General features: G+C 40.4%; 1 protein-coding gene across 1 annotated transcript in view; it reads right to left on the bottom strand.

Moving 5' to 3' along the window:
• Positions 1-743: 743 nt before the first annotated feature.
• The window catches only part of LOC311222867 (uncharacterized protein), a gene marked incomplete at its 5' end in the record, with an annotated part of 28,324 nt that continues 5,929 nt past the window's right edge, over positions 744-23,138 (bottom strand). The window contains 12 exons of the mRNA XM_084307511.1: positions 744-2,326; positions 2,438-2,489; positions 5,788-5,900; positions 6,468-6,560; positions 7,467-7,823; positions 10,932-11,480; positions 12,487-12,592; positions 18,870-18,944; positions 19,169-19,223; positions 20,133-20,284; positions 20,465-20,542; positions 23,068-23,138. The exon at positions 23,068-23,138 is cut by the window's right edge and continues 73 nt beyond it. Coding sequence (XP_084163637.1) covers positions 2,190-2,326; positions 2,438-2,489; positions 5,788-5,900; positions 6,468-6,560; positions 7,467-7,823; positions 10,932-11,480; positions 12,487-12,592; positions 18,870-18,944; positions 19,169-19,223; positions 20,133-20,284; positions 20,465-20,542; positions 23,068-23,138 — 1,838 coding nt within the window. The 3' untranslated portion in view covers positions 744-2,189. The remainder of the gene's footprint in view (positions 2,327-2,437; positions 2,490-5,787; positions 5,901-6,467; positions 6,561-7,466; positions 7,824-10,931; positions 11,481-12,486; positions 12,593-18,869; positions 18,945-19,168; positions 19,224-20,132; positions 20,285-20,464; positions 20,543-23,067) is intronic.

Genomic DNA, 23,138 nt, shown 5'->3' with positions numbered 1-23,138 from the left:
AGTTTGACAGTTATTCGTTAATGTTAAAAATATGTCCTCCAGTGATGTCATCAAAGGACAATTAAAACTCAATGAAATTATGGCAGAAATAGCAGTATTTGTTATTTTCTTTTTCATCTCCATCATTTCATTGAATTGTAATTGACACAAGGATACAGTGTCTTCCAATGACATCACTATTCAAACTCATTAACTCTCAATAATGTCAGACTAAAGGACTGTGTGCAAAACGGCTCAGAGTATTGGGATATATGTAAATCAGCAAATACATCAGCATTGTTTTTTCTGTGAAGTACCCCTTTAATATATCAAAACAGGATCGGTCTCACGTATGGCATCACTCTCATGCCACACAAACATGCACTCAAATATTAAAAGAGGTTTGACACTTTTTGTCTCCAAATCTAACACCTCCAAATCAGAAATGACAGACACCGGAAACAAAATATGTATTTGAAAAGCATGAAACTGGTCTCCACGTTAAAAAAGAGAAGATTGTAAGGAATATGTAAGAGAATAATGAGAGATTATGACATTATGAGATTACTGTTATCTAAGTAAGATTGTAGCTTGTCATGTAGATGTTAGTGTGTTAGAGTGATGTCAACATGGACTGCACAGTGAGTGCTCTGGATCTTCCTCATGAGCAGTGTCAAAAAAAGTATCAATGCATCACAGTTCATCAGTGTCAATATGAATGTGGAAAATCCATCTGCATCAGCCTGTAAAATTGGAAATGAAAGTAATCAAAACAGATGCGTTTATTCAATTAATTTACAAACATAATGGTGTGAGCCAATAGCCGTGTAATATTTTAATTAGTATAAATGATAAATATTCATTTATTGCTGACTGAACCAGTTCTGTCACATTTGCATACCTATTACGCAAGCCTTTCAGGCACACGTAAAAGAGAGCTGAACGTTCTAATGATGATGTACAAGGTTGGGCACCCCTGATGTACAGTAACAACGGCCACTGGTCATTGAAAGCTATGGGGTTCACATCATAGAATTCAGAGAAAACATGAAAGGGTTAAAAAGTATCAAAATGAATTGACTCATTAACCATGTTAAAAATGTACGATTTTATGATGCATTAAAACTTAAGACGCCTCTAATTCAGTAAAACGAGAGGTTAGCTTTTCATTCACACACTTGAGCAAAGGACTTTTTAGTCTCTCAATGGTATATTTGTAAGTTTAGAGTAAATACAAAGAAAGACTTTGAGTGTATAACGCAAACTTAAAATGTATCAAAGGGAAAGTTGTTTTATTCCGTCGTTATGCATCCTGTTAACATGATGATAGTAGTTACATCAGATGGGGGGAGAAATCCGGATTCACCAAATAATCAGAGAATGAACAGAAGAATGGAAGAATGACATAAAAATATAAACACAACAGAACCCCAGTCATACAGAGAGATATATTGTAAATACAGTGCTTAGATAGTAACTTCTTCTCCTTGTCCCCCACTGCTGCACAGCTTTGGGAAAACGTTGGGCATTGCAAGATACTGTAACAAACAAATCCGGTACATAATTCAGGAGATGCAGAAACATATGATAAAATGTCAGGATTACATATTTCTTTTTATGTAAGGAGCAGTAGATTCATTTCTATTATTTATGAGGAATGCAAACTAAAACCTCCACACACACTGAGAAAACGGTGAGCGGAATATAATATTTATGCAATGGATGTATTACACATGTAAGAGGAAGGAATATACAAAATAAAAATGAGCGTGTTCTTTAATTAAAGAGCAAGCGTGCAATCATGTCTTCATCTGACACCACCCTCCAACAATTCTCTATCAAATGTCGAACAGAAGTAAGATCTTGTTGGTCCACAATAATATTTACGATAGTTGGCCAAGAATTGAAAGGCAATATATATTGTTCCCCCACACAGAACATCAAACTAGACAGCAAATAGTTATTCCATAAAGGTTTGTAAGATATACTGTATATCATTGGAGGGGTTAAGGTACAAAAAAAAAACTGCATGGACTAATTATTATTATTATGTAAGGGGAAATTATGTTCCTGAGTGTGTGTGTGTGTGTGTGTGTGTGTGTGTGTGTGTGTGTGTGTGTGTGTGTGTGTGTGTGTGTGTGTGTGTGTGTGTGTGTGTGTGTGTGTGTGTGTGTGTGTGTGTGTGTGTGTGTGTGTGTGTGTCTGTCTTTCTAGAGAGTCTCTACATAATTGGCAGGGAACAGGCCTTGACGGCCATCTTTGCTGTAACCCCTCCACCAGGCTTTATCCACTGTCTCCACATCACTGATGATGTCACCGGGCTCAAAGGAGATCTCCGATTCGTCCTCTGTGGGAACAAAGAGATCTGTGGTGACTCACTATAGTTCAACTAGTTAGTAGTTTAACTAGTTGTACGTAATGTCTGTGTGAGACAATTTGAATGTAATTGAGAGATTACCTGCTTGATAGTCGTACAGAGCTCGGACACACATCTGTCTCTCTGGTATGACCTATAGAAGGGGGAGGGAGAGAGAGGGAGAGGGAGAGAGAAAGAGAGAGAGAGAGAGACAGAGAGAGAGAGGGAGAGAGATAGATGACATACATACCATAGGGCTTCACTGTTGTCTGTAATGAAGTCAATATAATAAAAAGCTCTATACATTTTCATATAAAGCTCTATATAATCTGTACAGACTAATACACTGCTCTATACAATCCTTGCAGATTAACACACTGCTCTATATAATCTGTACAGATTAACACACTGCTCTATATAATCTGTACAGATTAATACACTGCTCTTTATAATCTGTACAGATTAACACACTGCTCTATATAATCTGTATAGACTAATACACTGCTCTTTATAATCTGTACAGATTAACACACTGCTTTTAATAATCTGTGCAGATTAACACACTGCTCTTTATAATCTGTACAGATTAAGGGCGCGTTCACACCTACCCTGTTTGGTCCACTTTAAGTGGACCATGGTCCCTTTAGATCGATAGTCCGTTTTGGTGTGTACAGGTATGAACGCAAACCGAACTATAATGAGGACCAAACAACCGAATCATGGTCCTCTTGAAAAGTTGGGACTCGGTTCGTTTCAAAGTGGACCATGGTTCGTTTGCTGTTGGTGTGAATGCGATCGAACTTTATATATTATCTAATCTAGAGCAAATGAGTGACAGGTGCCTAGTGGCGGCGGTCGCGCGACCCAATTTGACAGCGCCAAGTGACAGCTTGTGCGCGACCCAACTCAAATGAATGACAGGCGCGCGGACAGTCTCTCTCTTCCTCTCTCTCTCTCTCTCTCTCTCTCTCTCTCTCTCTGCCTCTCTCTCTCTCTCTCTCTCTCTTCCTCTCTCTGTCTCTCTAGACTGGCGCCGCGTGCGGACAGTCTCTCTCTTCCTCTCTCTGTCTCTCTAGACTGGCGCCGCGCGCGGACAGTCTCTCTCTCTCTCTATATCTCTACTCTCTAGTCGACTTGCGCCACGCTCGTAATGACAGTATCTCTCTGCTTTATCACAAGAGACGCTGTCGGCAACTGTTTACGTTTGTGAGTGCTAGTCCAATAGATGAACGACTTGGCGACAGCATGTCCTTTGTTTACAAATTAGATCCGCACCAAACAGGGTAGTGTGAACGCAGACCAAAATCAAACAATGTATCATTTTCACATTTGGTCCACCAGAAAGTCCGGACTCTTCCCGGACGTTCAAGTGTGAACACACCCTAACACACTGCTCTATATAATCTGTACAGATTAACACACTGCTCTATATAATCTGTACAGATTAACACACTGCTCTATATAATCCTTGCAGATTAACACATTGCTCTATATAATCTGTGCAGACTAATACACTGCTCTTTATAATCTGTACAGATTAACACACTGCTCTATATAATCTGTACAGATTAACACACTGCTCTATATAATCTGTACAGATTAACACACTGCTCTATATAATCTGTACAGATTAACACACTGCTCTATATAATCTGTACAGATTAACACACTGCTCTATATAATCTGTACAGATTAACACACTGCTCTATATAATCCTTGCAGATTAACACACTGCTCTATATAATCTGTGCAGACTAATACACTGCTCTTTATAATCTGTACAGATTAACACACTGCTTTTAATAATCTGTGCAGATTAACACACTGCTCTATATAATCTGTGCAGATTAACACACTGCTCTATATAATCCTTGCAGATTAACACACTGCTCTATATAATCTGTGCAGACTAATACACTGGTCTTTATAATCTGTGCAGACTAATACACTGCTCTATATAATCTGTACAGACTAATACACTGCTCTATATAATCCTTGCAGATTAACACACTGCTCTATATAATCTGTACAGACTAATATACTGCTCTATATCATCTGTGCAGATTAACACACTGCTCTATATAATCTGTGCAGATTAACACACTGCTCTATATCATCTGTGCAGACTAATACACGGCTCTATATAATCTGTGCAGACTAACATACTGCTCTTTATAAGTAACTAATGTTCTTTATAAATCTTAATAATAATAATAATTCATTTATTTTGTATAGCGCTTTTCAAAGACCCAAAGTCGCTGACAATAGGCAAAAAAAGAAACAAAGAAAACAAAGAAACATAGAACCACAGGGAAACGGAGGACAATAAGAAATACACAGGAACATAAAACCACGAGTAACGGATAACAAATACAGGAGTGAGTAGGGGAGACAGTCGGGAGGAGAGTAAGGGAAAACCAAGGGGGGTGGGGGGAGGCAGGAGAGGAGAGAACGTGGGGCAGGGGGAAATGGTGGCGAGTTGGAGGGTGGTTATGGGTAAGGAAGGTTGAATGCTTGGGAGAACAGGTAGGTTTTGAGTCTGGATTTGAAGGTGGAGAGTGAGGGAGAGTCTCTGATGGTCTGAGGGAGGGAGTTCCAGACTGGATGGGAGGAACTAAATACTTTATGTATCTTTATCTTTATAATCTTTTTTGTATCCAATAGACTGTACCATCAGACCATCATTTGTATGAAGATCATATACAGTATGTCTGCCAGGATAAGGCTGTTGGAACATGTTCAGTCGGGGCCCAAAGTGAATAAACAGTGTGCCCCAAGGACCTGTGTCATACTTGTTTACTTGTCGTGGCACTCGGCCCCAAGGAACAGTCTGATGCTGTGGTCCTTTAACCACACTTTAAGTCACGCTGGATGACATCAGGAATTCATTGTTTCTACAGGCAGCATTTTTGCATGAACTCATACTTTTAGAGGGCATTTTCAACGTTTATGGAGTCATTTCACAGAACCCTTATTTAACAAGATTCACACACACACACACACACACACACACACACACACACACACACACACACACACACACACACACACACACACTACACACACACACACACACACACACGCTACACGTACACACACACACACACACACACACACACACACACACACACACACACCACACACACACACACACACACACACACACACACACACACACACACACACACACACACACACACACACACACACACACACACACACACACACACACACACACACACACATAATGTTGTCAGCCTCCTGTGGCCGCGAGAGGGTGGGGACACTTTGTGTCCCAACCAACCAACCCACGGAGTGAGCTATAGAGCTGTGTGTTTGTTTATTTGTTGTTCTCATTCCTACCCTCCCAAGTCCAGGGGCATTCTATTTACTTTCAGATGTCCCAAATGCCCTATTCCCAGATACCCAGTGTGTGTGTGAGCAGTAGCTACCTCTTCTCCATTCTCTGAGATCTCTGGTTCCTCATCTCTGCCACTATGCAGCTCATAACTGACCGCCAGCTCTGGACTGCTAGGGTCCGTGTCTGATGAACTCACGGATCGCTCTGAGAGAGACACGGCAAGACAATATAACATAACACAACACAACACAACATAATATAACATAACAAAATATAACATAACAATAACACAACATAACACAACACAATATAATATAACACAACATAATATAACATAACATAACAATAACACAACCCAACACAATATAACATAATAATAACACAACACAACATAATATAACATAACACACAACATAATATAACATAACATAACAATAACACAACATAACAATAACACAACACAACATAACAATAACACAACACAACATACCATAACAATAACACAACATAACATAAGAGATCCCCTACCAAATATAAGATCCTCTAGCAAATATATTTATGTATGACAGATACAGATCTCTACAGATGTAGACAGAGACTAGACAATATGTCAAGACAAAGCCATTGCTAAAAATATTCCTGTTAATCTATAGCACTGTTTCAATGTTCCATAACTACATTTAATGTCTACAGTGGTGATAAACATGACCGTATGGTATAGGCTTATGGTAGTGTGTATGCAATATTTTTAAATAAATGTATGAGACAAACCTATGCCATTCTGAATGTCCTTTGCATTTCCAAAGCCGTTGGTTGATGGAATCATAATCTCTTGTTTGATTTGCTGAAGAATAGCCTCTGCCTCTGAAATAATGAATTAATTTATCAAATAAAATGTTTAACCTTTTATTTTACTTACTTTCTGCAAATGTGCCCATTTTAGCCAAAAGACACATTTTCAAGTACGTAGGTGGGAAAAAATATATAAAACATTAAAAGTAGGGATGCTCGATATTGGCTTTTTTACCGATACCGATATACCGATATTGTCCAACTCTTAATTTCCGATACCGATATCAACCGATACCGATATATGCAGGGTTTCCCCCCCCCCCCCCCCCCATTTTTTTTTTATAATTTCAGGTAATTAACATTACATATCTCTTGTTGTGGAATTAACACAACATTATGCATACTTTTGACAATAAATAAAATCAGAATTTGTTCTTACTTGCTTTCCTGGGTAAATAAATGTTATAGAAATGTTAAATAAATAAAAAAAATGTAAACGTTTTTTTTTTTAAACCGATACCGATATTTTCCGATATCACATTTTAATGCCAATATCGGCCGATAATATCGGTAGGCCGATAATATCGGACATCCCTAATTAAAAGACAATAAGAATGTTGTATTTAATAATTGTATGTAATTGAATTGAACTGCATTTAACTTGAACCCGCATGTTTCTTGATATTTGTGACAAGTATACTCGTAAATTATTATGAGTAGGGATGCTCGATATCAACCGATACCGATATATGCAGGGTTTCCCCCCCCCCCCCAAAAAAACTGAATAATTTCAGGTAATTACTCTTGTACATTTTAATGCCAATATCGGCCGATAATATCGGTAGGCCGATAATATCGGACATCCCTAATTATGAGTAATAATAATTAAATAATAATCATTAGTAAATTAAAATAGTTTATTTAAATAAACTTGGCATGTCGTTGCAATATGCAGGAGAAGAAGACAAATAGTTCTACCTGTGACAGCTGGCTCCTCCTCCTCCTCCTCCTCCTCTGAAAGCTGGACCGTGACTGGCTCAGCCGGGGCCTGACAGGCACCCAATTGGTCCTTCTCCTGTTCATCTTCCTCTGTCTCCTCTTCCTCCTGTACAATCTCCACTGATGCAGGTTCTGTTTCCTGTTTAGGTTCTGTTTCCTGTTTCGCCTCTTCCTGCTCCTCGACAGTCCGGAATAGTTCTGTTGTGCCGTCACTCGGCTGGGGTTCTGGATCAGGCTCGTCTTCTGCCTTCTCAGCTTCTTTCTGTTCCTCCTCTTCCTCCACCGGTGCAGCGTCTGAGACCAGCTCAGTCTGCATGCGAGTAGCTGTGTATACATCTAGAGAGAGGAGGCAAGTACAGCTGAGCTCCTTAGGGCTTCAAGTAGACAGTCAAACAAAGTGCTCTGGATGGAACTTTATAGCAGCAACTCACTACTGTGGCTCTTATACAAAGAGGCTGCTGGATATAGGAAGAGGGAAGATTAATGGGAGGCCATGTCCTCACGGAAAAATCAATGCACATAATTCACGTCATTAGCTAAACTGACTTGTGCAAATCAACTGCTTAATTTGATGTAAAAACTAGCCAACTCGTTTGCCTAGTTTACCCAAATTTTTTTGTAAAACGCCAAAAAAGTTAAATACGTCATCAGTATGCACACAAAATAGAACAAGAATCCCCTTTTAAAAAGATTCACCAAATGACATTCCGATTTTAAAATGGCAGACCCTAAACATGGCACATCTGTTTCTCAATCAAATAAGCCTTGATAATTGCACTCCATTCATTTCGCATAGTCCGAGGTCTGCTTATTTTCCCAGAGCTGGCGTAGGAAGTAGCTAGGGAGTTCCACATCTCGGTTCCTCCTCGTCTCCGACTTATTGCGAGCACACAGCATGTACAGCGACGTAACAATATGTCTGAGCATTATTATCAAGATCAATCAGGATTTCTGCAGGGTCGTTATATCGGTAACAATATTAGACAGTTGTTGGAGATTATTGAAAATTATAAGTTAACTGGGTTCATTTGTATTGCTGATTTGGAGAAGGCCTTCGATAAAGTTTATTTGGATTTGGATTTAAATTTCAATTTTTTGGTAAATCCATATTCGTTGGATTAAAATATTATATAAGGACACCAGTTGTAGGATTATTAATAATGGTTATGTGAGAGGAGTTAGGCAAGGATGCCCTTTTTATTTATTTATAATGACTATGGAAACATTAGCCAAGTAAGTAAGGTCCAATGTGGACATAGAGGGACTTCAAGTCAGGGATATGGAAGCAAAAATCTCAATGTATGCAGATGACACTAGCTTTCTAATGAATCCAAAACTTCTTGTTTGCAAACTTGAACTGTGGAAAATGTTTCACACTATTCTGGTTTGAAATCAAATTATGAAAAATGTTAAATCCTTAGGATTGGCGGACTGAATAATATAAATGATAGAATACCATGCAAATGAACAATTATCTCGACTGATAGGCCAATTAATGTTTTAGGTATTGGAAATTCCAGATAATTAAAGAAGACCTCGGTACAATTAATTATAATAATAGGTTAAAAAAATATTGATAAGATTCTACAACCATGGAAGGGAAAAACGTTATGTCCCTTCCCGGTCCATGACAGTCCTTCTTTAAGCTCTATGATAAAAACATTTTTATCTGTAGACTAATAAACCACAGCAAATCAAAGAAGGAGTGATTTATAATAATTATGAACATGGTGGGTTAAATTGTTACATTTGGAGGTCCTGTGTTTTTCCTTGAAAGCCTCCTGTATACATAAAGTATCAGGGCTGGGCGATTCTTGCTAAAATGTGAATCACGATTTTTCTCTCTAATAATTGAGATCACGATTCTCTCACGATTCTTATTTTTTTCAATAAAATCATTTAAAAGGTAAAGTAAAAAGTAAAAGAAATAAAATAAAATAAAATGTAATAACTTTTTTTTTAATTAAACGAGATCGCAATTTCTTTTTTCGAATTAATTGCCCAGCCCTATAAAGTATACTTTGGTATTTGTGTAAGTTACTGGAGAACACTAATTTATTACAATCTGATTGGAAATGTTTCCTCTTCTGTGTTTCATCGTCCAGAAAATCTAATAATATGGTTAAACATATTAACATATTAATTGAAGGGAAACCTATATTTTGGAAGAAAATATTTGATCATGGTGTTTGGTTTGTAAATTATATTATGTGTGAAGAAACTTGTGAGATGCATAACCAGTTCACTGAAATGTATGGTATGATCTGTTCCCCTGTTTATAATAAATGTATCTCTGCCCTAGGAAAATAAATAGTGGGGTGACTAAATTGTTTGTATATGCCAGCCCCCTACACAAATATAAGATGGTTAAAAAGAAATAAGATGAAGAAATGTATTTACATTTTACACATCTAGATTATTATTCCATATAGTAGGCCTAAAAAATGGGAGGACACTTTTGATTGTCCAGTACTGTGGAATGTAGCATTCAATCTAATATATAAAACAACAGTACAACAAGATCCTTTCAGTTAAAACATATTTATAATTTTTTACAGAATCTGAGTCAGTGGTATTGTCAGGTTGCATCAGCCTTTTGGAGGGAGGTTCAACAGATGTGAAATGCTTTGAATTTATGTTTTCAACCGGACCTTTTCTTTGTGATATTGGGTGATGTCACAGAAACAAACAGCTTTATTATTAACCTGATTATTTATTTATTTAGATGTCTTGAATATCAATCATTTAAAAAGTGTATTAAACAATAGTTTATTTTGGAAGGATATATTGCACAGTGCAATCATGAGTGGGACAAGTTAATTGAAGTGGAAGGTTGGCAATAGGTGGATGTTTAATTAAAAAAGAAAATGTGAATTAAAAAGCAGAAGGAAAAACAAACAAAAAGAGAGGAGGAAGAAATATGTTTCAGTAGGCCTGTGTGTGTGTGTGTGCGTGTGTGTGTGTGTGTGTGTGTGTGTGTGTGTGTGTGTGTGTGTGTGTGTGTGTGCGTGCGTGTATTTATAAAATGCTCTAAGTCAGCATGTGATCTTATTGTTGTGTCCAATGTGAGTAGCTGTTTTCTAGGCAAATATGTAGCTTATTATTATTATTATTATTATTATTATTATTATTATTATTATTATTATTATTATTATTATTATTATTATTATTATTATTATTATTATTATTATTATTATATTATTATTATTATTATTATTATTATTATTATTATTATTATTATTATTATTATTATTATTATTATTATTATTATTATTATTATTATACAGTTATTTGTGCTGTATGTCCGTTTTGACTAATACAAAATAATATATATATACATATTATAAATATAAATATGTCTAACATTAAAGCCAAATGCTTTAAATGACTCAATAAAAATCACCACTGTGGAATCATATGAAAGAATGAATAGATGGATGATACCTGTGTTCTGCTGTGGGCTCTCAGGCAGTGGGGCGGTGGGCGCCTGTGGGACAGGACCAGGCGCTAGGCAGCCTGGGGGAGAGGGAGGGAGCTCAGGACGGCGCTCGTGCGGCGTATCTGGGGGAGACGGTGGCAGGACCTGGGTCTGGGCCTGGCTCTGGTGTGGAGTAGCCTCCGGCTGGGGCTGCGAGGGACTAGGTAAACTAGGGGGCGAGGAGGCTAGGAGACCAGGCGAGGCGGGAGGTGCAGAGGGTTGGACGGGGGGTGGAGATTTGGGGCTGGCAGGGGGAAGGCCCGTCGCGGCCAGGCGTCGGGGAGATGGGGGCGGTGACATCACGGGGGCCATGGGTCTCTGCGGAGAGGTGACTGGACGGAAGTCAGGGCTGGCGGGGGGAGACATGGCACGACCAAAGGGGGAGGGAGGAGCCCGGGAGAAGGGCGAAACCAACGTGGGACTGCGAGGAGAGATGGAGGTGGAGTCGTCCGACCTAGAGAACATGAAGGCCGTGTCCGTCAGGCTACGCTGGTATCGCCTGAACGGAGGTTTGCCTGGGCAGGGAGAGACCAGAGAGAATGCTCTGTTAGGATGCGTTGTCCAGTACAGTACTTACACGGCTCCAAACACCCCCCCCCCCCCCACACACACACACACACACACAGAAACACATTCACTGATACACACACACAAATGTTAAATACTGTATTAAAAAATATATGCGTCTACACATAATATAACATACATTCACACGTACACATAATAACAGAGCTTCAACATGCTTTTGGGGACATCCAGTGGACATCTAGTAGGTCCCCGGCCACACAACCTGCCTGGCTATCCACAGAGGACATGAAATCCACATCTTGCCAGCTGCTTTGCACTCCTCCCCAGCAGGCCTGCAGTCCTCAAGCCACTACATCCAGGTTTATGGACATGACCGAGGCTACCAAGCAGCAGGAGAATTAGTCTGCAGTCGTATAGCCAAGGCCTCTGACATGTCTGGCCGAGGGCTGATCACCATACTCGGCCAGCTAGTCCAAGAGGGCTGCTTCCATACAGGTCATGTCTCTTTAAGCACTTTTCTCTGACCTTCAGTGGCAAGAGTAGACACAGTCACTTACCAGGGCTTGTTTAAGCCATGGGTAACCTAGTGACTGGGCGGGCACGTGCACGAGAACTGAAGAAACATGGTTAAAACACACACACACACACGCACGCACGCACGCACGCACACACACACACACACACACACACACACACACACACACACACACACACACACACACACACACACACACACACACACACACACACACACACACACACACAAAGTTTTGTACCTCACTGTTTACACATTTTTACTCACTGTACTTAGATTGTACTTAGGCTGTACTTTAGATTGTATATTGTATTGTATATTGTATATTCCTCTTTTACTTACTTTTTTACTGTATGAAGCACACTCTCAGGGGCTCATACAGAACCAAGCATGTCCCCGTAAAAGTACATGTATTTTATTGTGACAACTAATAAACAAACTTGAAACTTGAAAACTACCTGTGCGAGGCGATCCAGGGGTGGAAGGGCTTTGTGATGAGGATGACAGCTGTCTGAAAAACTCTCTGGGATTCATGGAGCGCTGAGACACCAGCACCGCTGCCTCCTACAGGTCACAGGAAGACATGCAAGATGTTTGGGCAGATGGCTCTTGTTTGTGGTCTCGTACTTTCTAGTTACTAAGGCCTACACTCACATGTTAGTGTTTGAGCACATTGCACTTCGTGAGTCAAAAACTAACTTGCGTTGCACCGGCCCGTAGGGTTGGGTACCATTCACATTTGAACCGATACCAGTACAGTACCAGTACCAAGATTCAAGATTCAAGATTCAAGATTGTTTATTGTCATATGCAGTTAAACAGACAGATGGCCATACAATGAAAATCTTACTTTGCTAGTCCGCCCTTCACACAAAATCACACAATACTTAATTTAAACATATTTAAATACAAGCGGCGAGTGCTAGAAAAATAAGGTAAAAATAGATAAATATATATATACAAGGCACAGTGAGTAACATTGCACGTTCCGATCAGTATTTACATATGAATGAAGGTGACAGTGGGTCACAGCAGCAGTTAAAAAGTGTCTTTAGTGATTCATAGTTCGGGGGGGAAGGGTCACAGTGTGTTCACAGCAGTAATCAGTTCAGTGTCTGCCGAGAAGGTGCGTGTGTGTGTGTGGGGGGGGGGGGGCTAGGTGGAGGTGCTGGCATTCAGGAGCCTGATGGCCTGTGGGTAGAAACTGTCTGTCAGTCTTGTAGTTCTGGCTTTCAGACTCCTATATCGCCTGCCTGATGGCAGGAGGTTGAAGAGTCTGTGTTGGGGGTGTGTACTGTCCTTAATTATGTTGTGTGCTCTTCTGGTGGCCCTGGTAGAGTAAATGTCCTGTAGTGAGGAAAAGGCTGCTCCAGAGATTGGGACTGAGCAGTTTTAATCACTCGCTGGAGTGCCTTCCTCTCCTTAGCAGTGCAGTTTCCATACCAGAGCGTGATTGAGCTGGTAAGGACACTCTCAACCGTACTTCTATAGAAGTTGCTGAGAATTTTGGGTGGCATGCCAAATTTTCTCAGCCTTCTTAGGAAGTACAGTCGTTGGTGGGATTTTTTTTATTATCTGTTGGGTGTTGTGAGCCCAGGGCCCTGTTTCTTGTACCTGGATAACTGAGTTAGCCGGATAACTTTAACTGGATAACTGGGTTAGCCGGACTTTCCGGTTTCATGTACGTGGATTTTCCAAATCACCATGACAACATATCCAAAAGTTTGAGCCTGGTCGAAAGCAGAGTTCAAGTTCAACTTAGCCTGAACCATCGCCACGCCCCCGCAAAGAAGTGACGGCCCGTTTCCTGAAACTATTCCCACAGTCTACGATCTGCATTATACCATTCTGAATTACGTTCTTGTGCTCCATTCTTCCAGAGGGGGCTTTTGAAATGTAAAATAGACCCAAAATGCTGATACTAAATTCACTTTGTCCTAAATAATGCACGTTATATATACCGTGGCGACGGTGGCGCTCGCTCGTGCGATGTACACATTATGTGGTTATTTTAATTGTAACTGGGATTAAGATGTCTGATGAGATGCGCTGTTTGACGGATTTGAGAAATTGAATGAGCCGTTGACGTCACATTAATGAATGAGGATAAAGAGATAAACTTCATTCATAACAAAGGATATGCTAAACACGGGTCTCTCGTTCATTAATGTATAAACAATGAATTTATCCCATCTGGCACAGTGGTCCAGCGGTAGTGCTCAAGCCTGCCAACCCAGCGACCGGGGTTCAAAACCTGGTCTTTCCAATATGATTTTTTTGAATATAATATTAATGATTATACGCCAAAGTAGCCTGGTTTTAAGTTAAAATATTATAAATCTACATGCATTGAGGATGTCATTCTTTATATAGCTCTCAACGTGCACCAAATTGAATTATTCCTATATTGCAAAAAGAAGGAGACGACTAGGGTCTTGAACCCCGGTCGTCTGTGTGAAAGTCAAAAGAACAACCCGTTAGACCACATTGGAGATAAGTTAAAGATTGACTATACATCAATCAATGGGTAAGAGAGCCGTATCGTAATTCTGTATAACAGTTAACTAATTATTTTCGCTAGCAAGATCTCATTTGATTATTCAATCCAGCAGGCAAGTTTAAAGAAATATAATCTGATTGATTGAGGTAATGAGGGACTTAAAATTAGCCTATAGATAACGCATTTAACTTGTCGGCGAGGCGATTGAGCCGTACTGCAATATGTTAATAAAGTTTTAAATCAATTAATCAATCAATGCCGCTAGAGAATCAGGATTTCTGCGATCGACACCTGCTGTCTTCTCAGCTGAGGCGGGCGCGCGCACTGATCCTGAGAATCAAGTCTGGCTTGAGTTAACGAGACTGAATCCACCTTCTTGGAACAGGAAAATCCCGGCTTCAAACATCGGGTTAACTGAAGCTGGATAATGACATCTTGATCGACTTAGTTTAACCACGTACAAGAAACAGGGCCCAGGTGAGGTCCTCTTCCAGTTCCTGGAATTCAGTATAGGTACCCAACGGTACCTTTTTTCGGTACTTAACTCTCTGTAATAACAAAGAATTTAATTTCAGTTGTAAAAAAAAGAAAAATCCAAACTTAACCTCAATTTCAACATTGTTATTTATTTAGAACATATTGTTATTCATTGTTGTAACACACCATACAAAATAAATTGCATGAGCATGTATTATGTTTTTAAATCATCCTCAGTCAATATTATCAAAGTCCTCTGACCTCGTCTGGTCCAAGAGATGGGACTGTAATATAGATATTTGTGGAAAAGGCTCCCTCTTGTCTAGTATATTACACTCTTATACTAAACATGTAAAGGTACCCAAATATGGTACCAATTGATCTAGCGTGAATTAGAGCTGCCGCGATTACCGCATTACCGCGGTATCACTGTTACATCACGCCCACCGCAGAGTTAGGCTGAATACCGCATCACTGCTGTTTTTTATAATAATAATAAAGTACCCTGCTCTCGTTGGGCTTGCGGCTCTGCAGATATACCCTACTCCTCTGTCGAGGTTCCAAGCGACCCTATTGGGTACCAGAAAAGTCACGTGAAACACTGCAGACCACTGATTGGTCAGAAGAGTGACGCGTCACACGTTGGAGCGTCCTGCAGTATGTTACCACCAATCGGCAAGCGCGTATTAGGTTTTTACTTCCTGAATGTCAGCCATTGATCAGAGCTCACAACACGGCTAATACGTTAGCTCCCGCCGGAGTGGATTACCGTCGCTCCTCAGGAGTACTAAACGAGGCATAATGATTTTACTGCAACGAATGTTATAATAAAAGCCCTTCGTTCTATACACTTGTCTGATTGAAAACTTTATTAACAGACCGCAGAATGGGCACAACTCGGCACGCTCTGAGCAAAGAAAGGAACTGAGATATGAATTGAGTAATGCTTGCCTTGCTATGGTCCGGTAAATACGCTGATGTTATTGAACGTGTAACTATATAACGTTAATGCCACAAAAGGAATGCCTTTGTAATCATAAGTAGTAACGTTATAATAATAAGAAGAAGAAGAAAGGGTCGGGGGGGTAACCGCCGGGCGCGCTGCTACCACCCCTGCCCGCGACACAGAGTGAACGGCGCACGACCAGAGGGGAGACTTCGAATCCGTGTTCGAAGGCGATACTGTCCCTGGATGCAATGAAAGCTTTTGACAGGTTGGAATGGTCGTATCTATGGGCAGTATTAGAAAGGATGGGGTTAGGAAAAGGATTCATTGATATGATTAAAGTATTATACAAAGACCCATCGGCCATGATTACAACAGGTACAATCATCTCCGAAATCTTTCCGGTATCACGTTCTTCCAGACAGGGTTGCCCTCTTAGTCCCGGACTATTCGATCTATCACTAGAGCCTTTAGCACAATATATAAGACAATCCCAACCCATAGAACCAATCATAATCAAGGGCACACAACACAAAATTAGTTTATATGCGGACGACGTAATACTGTTCATGCAAAACCCTAACACCGCATTGCCTCCTCTTCTCAAGTTGATTGAGGACTTTGGAGATTTATCGGGATTTAGGATAAATTGGCCGAAGTCGGCCTTCCTCCCACTTAACGCCCCTGCAAAAAGAAATATAACCCTCCCAAAAGAGATACCGATGGTAAAACACTTTAGATGTTTGGGAGTTGAAATATTCCCTACCATAAGCCAAACGGTGAAGCACAATTACATAAAAATCCAAAACAAAATCAAATACGACCTTGTCAGGTGGTCAAAACTTAAAAACTCAGTACAGGCACGGATATCAATAGTTAAGATGGACGTCCTACCTAGAATCAACTTCTTCAGCTCAATGCTACCGTTACCCCCTCCAAAGGGTTACTGGAAAGAATTACACTCCTCCACATACAAATTTATTTGGAATAACAAACCACCACGTATAAAAAGATCCACCGCACAGAGAAACAAAGCAGACGGAGGTATGGCATTTCCAGATTTCTACCACTACTTTAAGGCGTACACTTTAAGACCACTAACAACATGGTTTGATCCCCAAGCATTAGTATCCTGGAGAAATTTAGAAGAAAATATAGTAGCTCCACATAGGCTGAAGGGCATAGTATACACCAAATTATCAATTAAGCAATGCGAACGGAAATTTGGCCCCATAATCACTCATGCGATCCGGATATGGCGTGAAACACAAAAAAAATATTCTACCCCACATAAATGGCATAATCATACTCCCTTATTCAATAACAATGCACTCTTGATTGGAAAACAACCTATAAGATTCCCTAGATGGGAAAAGCAAGGCATACACTCATTAGGAGACGTTTTCAACAAACAGGGTTTTTGTAGTTTCAATGAAATACGCAAAAAATGTAATCTCACCAAGTCCACATATTATTTGTACGCACAGTTATTGGCATGTTTGAAGGCTCACAGTGTTCCATTAACGATACCAATTGTACACCACAGATACCACAATTTTTTCTATGAAAGAGAGACATCGAGAGGTTTTGTTTCAGATTTTTATCATCAATTACTAACGGCCTCGTATGAAACCCTCCATTTAGACTCCAAATGCTCCCTATGTACAAATGGGGACGAAGGGACATTTATACACATGTACTGGGACTGCCCACCAGTTAAGATATTTTGGAAAGAAGTGACCCAGCAATTATCAAATCTCTTAACTCTGGATATACCTGTACACCCCTCTGTATTACTGTTGAATGATGTCTTTGAACATGCAGTACCTCCACAGCTAAAGAGATTGGTTTTATCCGGTATCACAGTGGCTAAAAAGCTGATAGCATCACGATGGTTTCAACCGGAAAAAATTTGTCGGAAGGTCTGGACTCTTACATATCTCGATGGGATTTATCAAGAAATATCTACAGCAAGAATTTTGGGTCTCAATGAATCCAAAATGACAATGTGGTTAGAAGTGGTGGAGAGAATAAAAGCTAGCATATAATGGTAGTGTCTGGTTAGGAACAAGTTATAATGGTTGGATTATCCAATGGGGGGTCCGGGAGGGGGGGGGGGGTACGAGCTGGAGCATATGTGTGTAGGTTTTTAGATAACAGGTATTAGGGGTATATCCTGTATAAGACATTTGACTAAATGGTCATTTCATTGGATATGCACTGTAATTAATGCTTGTATATCTTATCGTGTGTTGTCATGTTTGTTTACCGGTATATGTTTGTTAAAAAAAAAAATATTTTTTTATAATATAATAATACATAAAATAATAAATAACAATTCAGTACATTTATATCTATGTGTTAATTTGTTACATTTTGTCTCACCAAGTTAGGGAAGTAATGTTTTAAGTCAAGCCTGATGTTGCCTTGCACAAAATAATGATCCCAGTCTCTTCCACACAGTGAGGCATACAGTTTATTAATTGAACAATGGATATCGGATCGGTACTCGGTATCGGCCGATACACAAAGCCCAGGTATCGGTATCGGGACTGAAAAAGTCGGATCAGTGCATCCCTAGTCTCATCGCAGTGTACAGTCTCATCGCAGTGTACAGTCTCATCACAGTGTACAGTCTCATCACAGTGTACAGTCTCATCACAGTGTACATTCTCATCACAGTGGCTAATAAATGGCATGCAGTTGGTTTAGTGCACACAACCAGCAATGAATTTTATCTTGAATGTGTAAGACATTAATTTGCGCTTTGTTTTTCTGTTTGTGGCAACACTGAATTCAGTTACAATGAGGCGCTGTGACGGCCCTGTAAGCACTGTTACATAATGCATACTTACGTACTGATTTACCATCGGTACAAAAACAATACGATTCGTAGTCATAGAGTTGTAGTCACTCACTGCTGCTTTTTCAATGGACTCGCTCCTCCTGAGACGTGCCCTCATGTCGTCAGCATGCTCCTTCTTCTGCCGCTCCTGTTAGTGTGGAGATGTGATTTAGATATAAAACACACACACACACATGCCCACACACACACACACGCACATGCACGCACACACACACACACACACACGCACGCACGCACACACACACACACGCACATGCACGCACACACACACACACACACACACACACACACACACACACACACACACACACACACACACACACACACACACACACACAAACTGTTACTCACCCATTTACATTTCTCCTCTCTGTGAAGCTCTTCCTCTTTCTCTGCCTGCTTTCTCCTGCAAGTGGGAAATACATGTAAAATGCTGTCAATCATCACTGACATCCATCACAGCAGCGCAGTGCTCCGCTGTTGTGCAGGTTCCTCTGCCACAGACCCGGGGAGCCATGTTTTCCCCTCCGCAGCCGCCCAGCGAAGCTCCAAAGGATCAGAACTCATGGCAACATTGTATTATGTAGGTTCAGGATCTGACGGAGGTATACATTATTTCATTATTTTACTGTCACAATTTCTCACCACCAATAGAAGTAAATGTTTTGACTTAATCTTTGAGAAAATGTGTTTTATACCCTAATTTTTACTCGTTTCCATGGTGACTACTACAATACCCCCATGAGCCTTGCCAATGTCGGACCAATCACAAGAGCACAACTACTCTGACCTTTGTACGCCATGCAATTCTCGCTTGTCAGCTCGCTATCATGCCATTCACCGCCATCGTTGTTTTCAAGATGTTGAAAAGTCAGGTAATCATGAGTACCGGTATATAATTCCAATAGTGTTTTCTGTCTGTTGTTTTGACTATTCTGGTTTTGTAATGTTGTCCTGGTCTTGAAATGGGGTTCCTCGAGTGCATTTGGTACACAAGTTTTTCCCAAATTCCGAAACACAGATCTCATTTAATTATGCTCAAGTCTGCTCCTGTCAAATGTGAGACCAATTGAATAAATGGAACCATAAAAACCAAACTACATTGAGAAACCCTCTGTAGTAGAGACCATAGTAGAGGCCACAGTAGAGACCACAGTAGAGACCATAGGCAAAAACTTGTCCGGAACCAGGCGGATCTTAGAACTATCCCGTGACTCCCCAGGTCTATAATACGTTTTTCAGTTGAACTAAATCTATACTTGTTCTGGCCATCAGAGGGCGCTGTTAACTAGAAGCAGCAGTTTGTAGTCCTAACCTCCCCTCGTCAATTCTCTGTAGCTTCTCATTCATCTTCCGGTCTCTCTCTTCAGTTTCTCTCCTCTCCTTCAGAACCCTCTCTCTCTCAAGACGCCGTCTCTCGTCCCCTGCTCGTTTCCTCTCCTCCTCCTTCCTCTCCTCCTCCTCGCGCTGAGAGAAACAGGTGGAGAACTCAGTGACACTGCAGAAAATCAGCCTTTCGTTTGAAGCTCAAATCGAGCGTTGACATACTCTTCAATAAAGCCCCTGACCACCGCCAAGTAGGCCGCAGACACAACTACAATTATTATTAATATTATTATGTCACCAGAGGTATGTATGTCTGCGTACCTCTGCACGTGCCCAGAATGAGTCTCTGTTGATTCGTCTCATCTCCATAGCAGCGTTGGTCTTCCTGTAGTTTGTGCCCTGTATAAGAGAGAGAGAGAGAGAGAGAGAGAGAGAGAGAGAGAGAGAGAGAGAGAGAGAGAGAGAGAGAGAGAGAGAGAGAGAGAGAGAGAGAGAGAGAGAGAGAGAGAGAGAGAGAGAGAGAGAGAGAGAGAGAGAGAGAGAGAGAGAGAGAGAGAGAGAGAGAGAGAGAGAGAGTATTTATGCCCTGAAATCTGCCAAATCTTTATTTGTGACAGAAGGGGCACTTTGACCTTGGGATACTTTCAGTATCTGTTTAGGTATATTTAGATCTGTGTCAGTGACACACCTGGGTGATCAAATTGCATGTGTAAGTAATTCATAGCATGTTCTAACTCGCCGTGTGAAATCACCATCATGCCTTGCCTTTGTGTGAGCATGCCATCATATATATTATAATATTATATATATTATTATTATTATTAATAATATAAATATTATTTGACTAAAAGAAAAGAAAACGACCAATAAAAGAAAATAGTGTTTTGGTGGATAACTCGAAAATCAATGAGGGGATGAGGGAATCTTAGATCTTAAATCTTAGATCTTAAACTGTATTTAGATGTTTTGAAGCAAATACACCCTTTTCTCAGTGAGTTACAGCCATTTATTTGGATATTGTCCTGGGTGTTTTTTCTTTTAGCAGTCAGTGATGAAGAGGGAAGATAGACCTACTGTATCTAGTTTTCCTCTGAATCTAAGCAGGCCCTGTGGCCCCGTATGTCATGATGACACCTTCCAAAACATAGAGTCTCCAGTTTTAGACACAGTTTTAAAGCTAGTCTCTATCACAAACTGTTCCCTTATTATTTCATATTTTGTGAGACATGACTTGTGCAGCATCGATGCAATATTAGGGGATAGTTTTTTTGTTTTAGTTTAAAACAAATGCTAAGACTTATTTGCAATCGGGCCAACTATCTGACCCTCAGCGTCTAGATGACTGTAGCGGAAGCTGAAAAGAAAACCCTACATTTGAGTTCAGTCGAGGCGCCAGCGAAATAAGACAGCGCTGTAGGTAGAGGGACTGAATGTTGGTACATTATGTATAGTATAGCGCAGTTTAGGGCTGGGCGATATGATGATATTATATAAATATCGGGTACAGTTCATTAACGATACACTTTTTAAACGTATCGTGGATATCGTGATGTTTTGCCCAAGAGGATTGTGTTGCGTCAATCTGGTCCACACGTTGAAACTTTTGAACAGCGCCGCCCCACACACACACTACTGCATCAAAGTTACTACTTATGATAACAAAGGCATTCGTTTTGTGGCATTAACGTTATATAGTTACACGTTCAATAACATCAGTGTATTTACATAGCAACGTCCGAGGTCGACCTAGATATAGCAAGCATTAGTCGTTCATATCTCAGCCCGTGCTGACTCAGTTGTGCCCATTCTGCGGTCTGTTAATAAAGTTTTCAATCAGACAGATGTATGGAAAGGCTTTTATTATAACATCCGTTGCAGTAAAATCATTATGCCTCCAGTCGTTTAGTCATGCTGCGGAGCTAAAAGCTAAACGTCGGCCGCGGGGAGCTACCGCTAGCTACCATTGTTGTTGTCATTGAGCTCTCCAATGGCGGAAGTAAAAAATTAATACGCGCTTGCCGATTGGTGCTAAGAACAGCAGGGCGGGTGCAAGCGGTGTGACGTAATTGGCAGACTCGACTGTCAATCAAAATGATTCTGTTTGCCGTCTGAATGAATGAATGAATGAAAACTTTATTTAACAGATTGCAGAATGGGTACAATACAGTACGGCTCAATACACACAATTGTTAAGGGATGCAGACCTGAGAAAGACGTTTGTCTTGTTTCCATCAGGGTCCCCCATATCCGAATGAATGAAAACGTTATTAACAGATTGCAGCATGGGTACAATGCAGTACAGCTCAATACAACAACAGTGGACTGGAGGATGCAGACCAGAGAAAGACTTTCGTCTTGTTTACATCAGGGTCCCCCATTTTCAATTCAATTCAATTCATCATATCTAAATCATATAATATCTCATTGCTAAATATATGCAATATATAATCTAATAATCCAACAATCTAAATCTAATATATAATATAAAAATGCTAAATGCATGGGTATTTTATTTTGTCTTTAATGTTAGCTTGCAAACTCAAATACTGTCTTGGTAAGCCTCATAATGAATTGTTTGGGGAAAAAAGAAAAACATTGTGATGCGTATCGTGTGTCGCCGAAAGGTCAGAAAATATCGTGATATCATATTTAGGCCATATCGCCCAGCCCTAGCGCAGTTGTTTTGTCCAGTGACCCAAAAGTGTAAGTGTATAATGTTGAGTAAGAGTAGCATATCAGATTGGGATACTCTGTATCTGTCAATACTTCCAGTCTAGGACTCGGCATCAGCAGTGACAAAGTGGTATTGGTGCACCTCTTCTTCGAAAGCAAGACTGTGTCATAATGTGGAGGGATGTCACTGTGTACATGTGTGATCCTCTGTCTCCCTCCTGTGGTCAGAGGAGGAATTGCAGCAGACTCACCACATACTCCTCCTTCTCCACAGACCGGGAGGGCCTCCTCAGCCGTTCCGTAGGAGTGCGGGCCAGGACCT

The sequence above is a fragment of the Notolepis coatsorum genome, assembly GCF_963971535.1.
Source record: "Notolepis coatsorum genome assembly, chromosome: 1".
NCBI lineage: Eukaryota > Metazoa > Chordata > Actinopteri > Aulopiformes > Paralepididae > Notolepis > Notolepis coatsorum.
The sequence above is the reverse complement of the archived record's forward strand: the minus strand, read 5'-3'. Positions and strand labels throughout refer to the sequence as shown.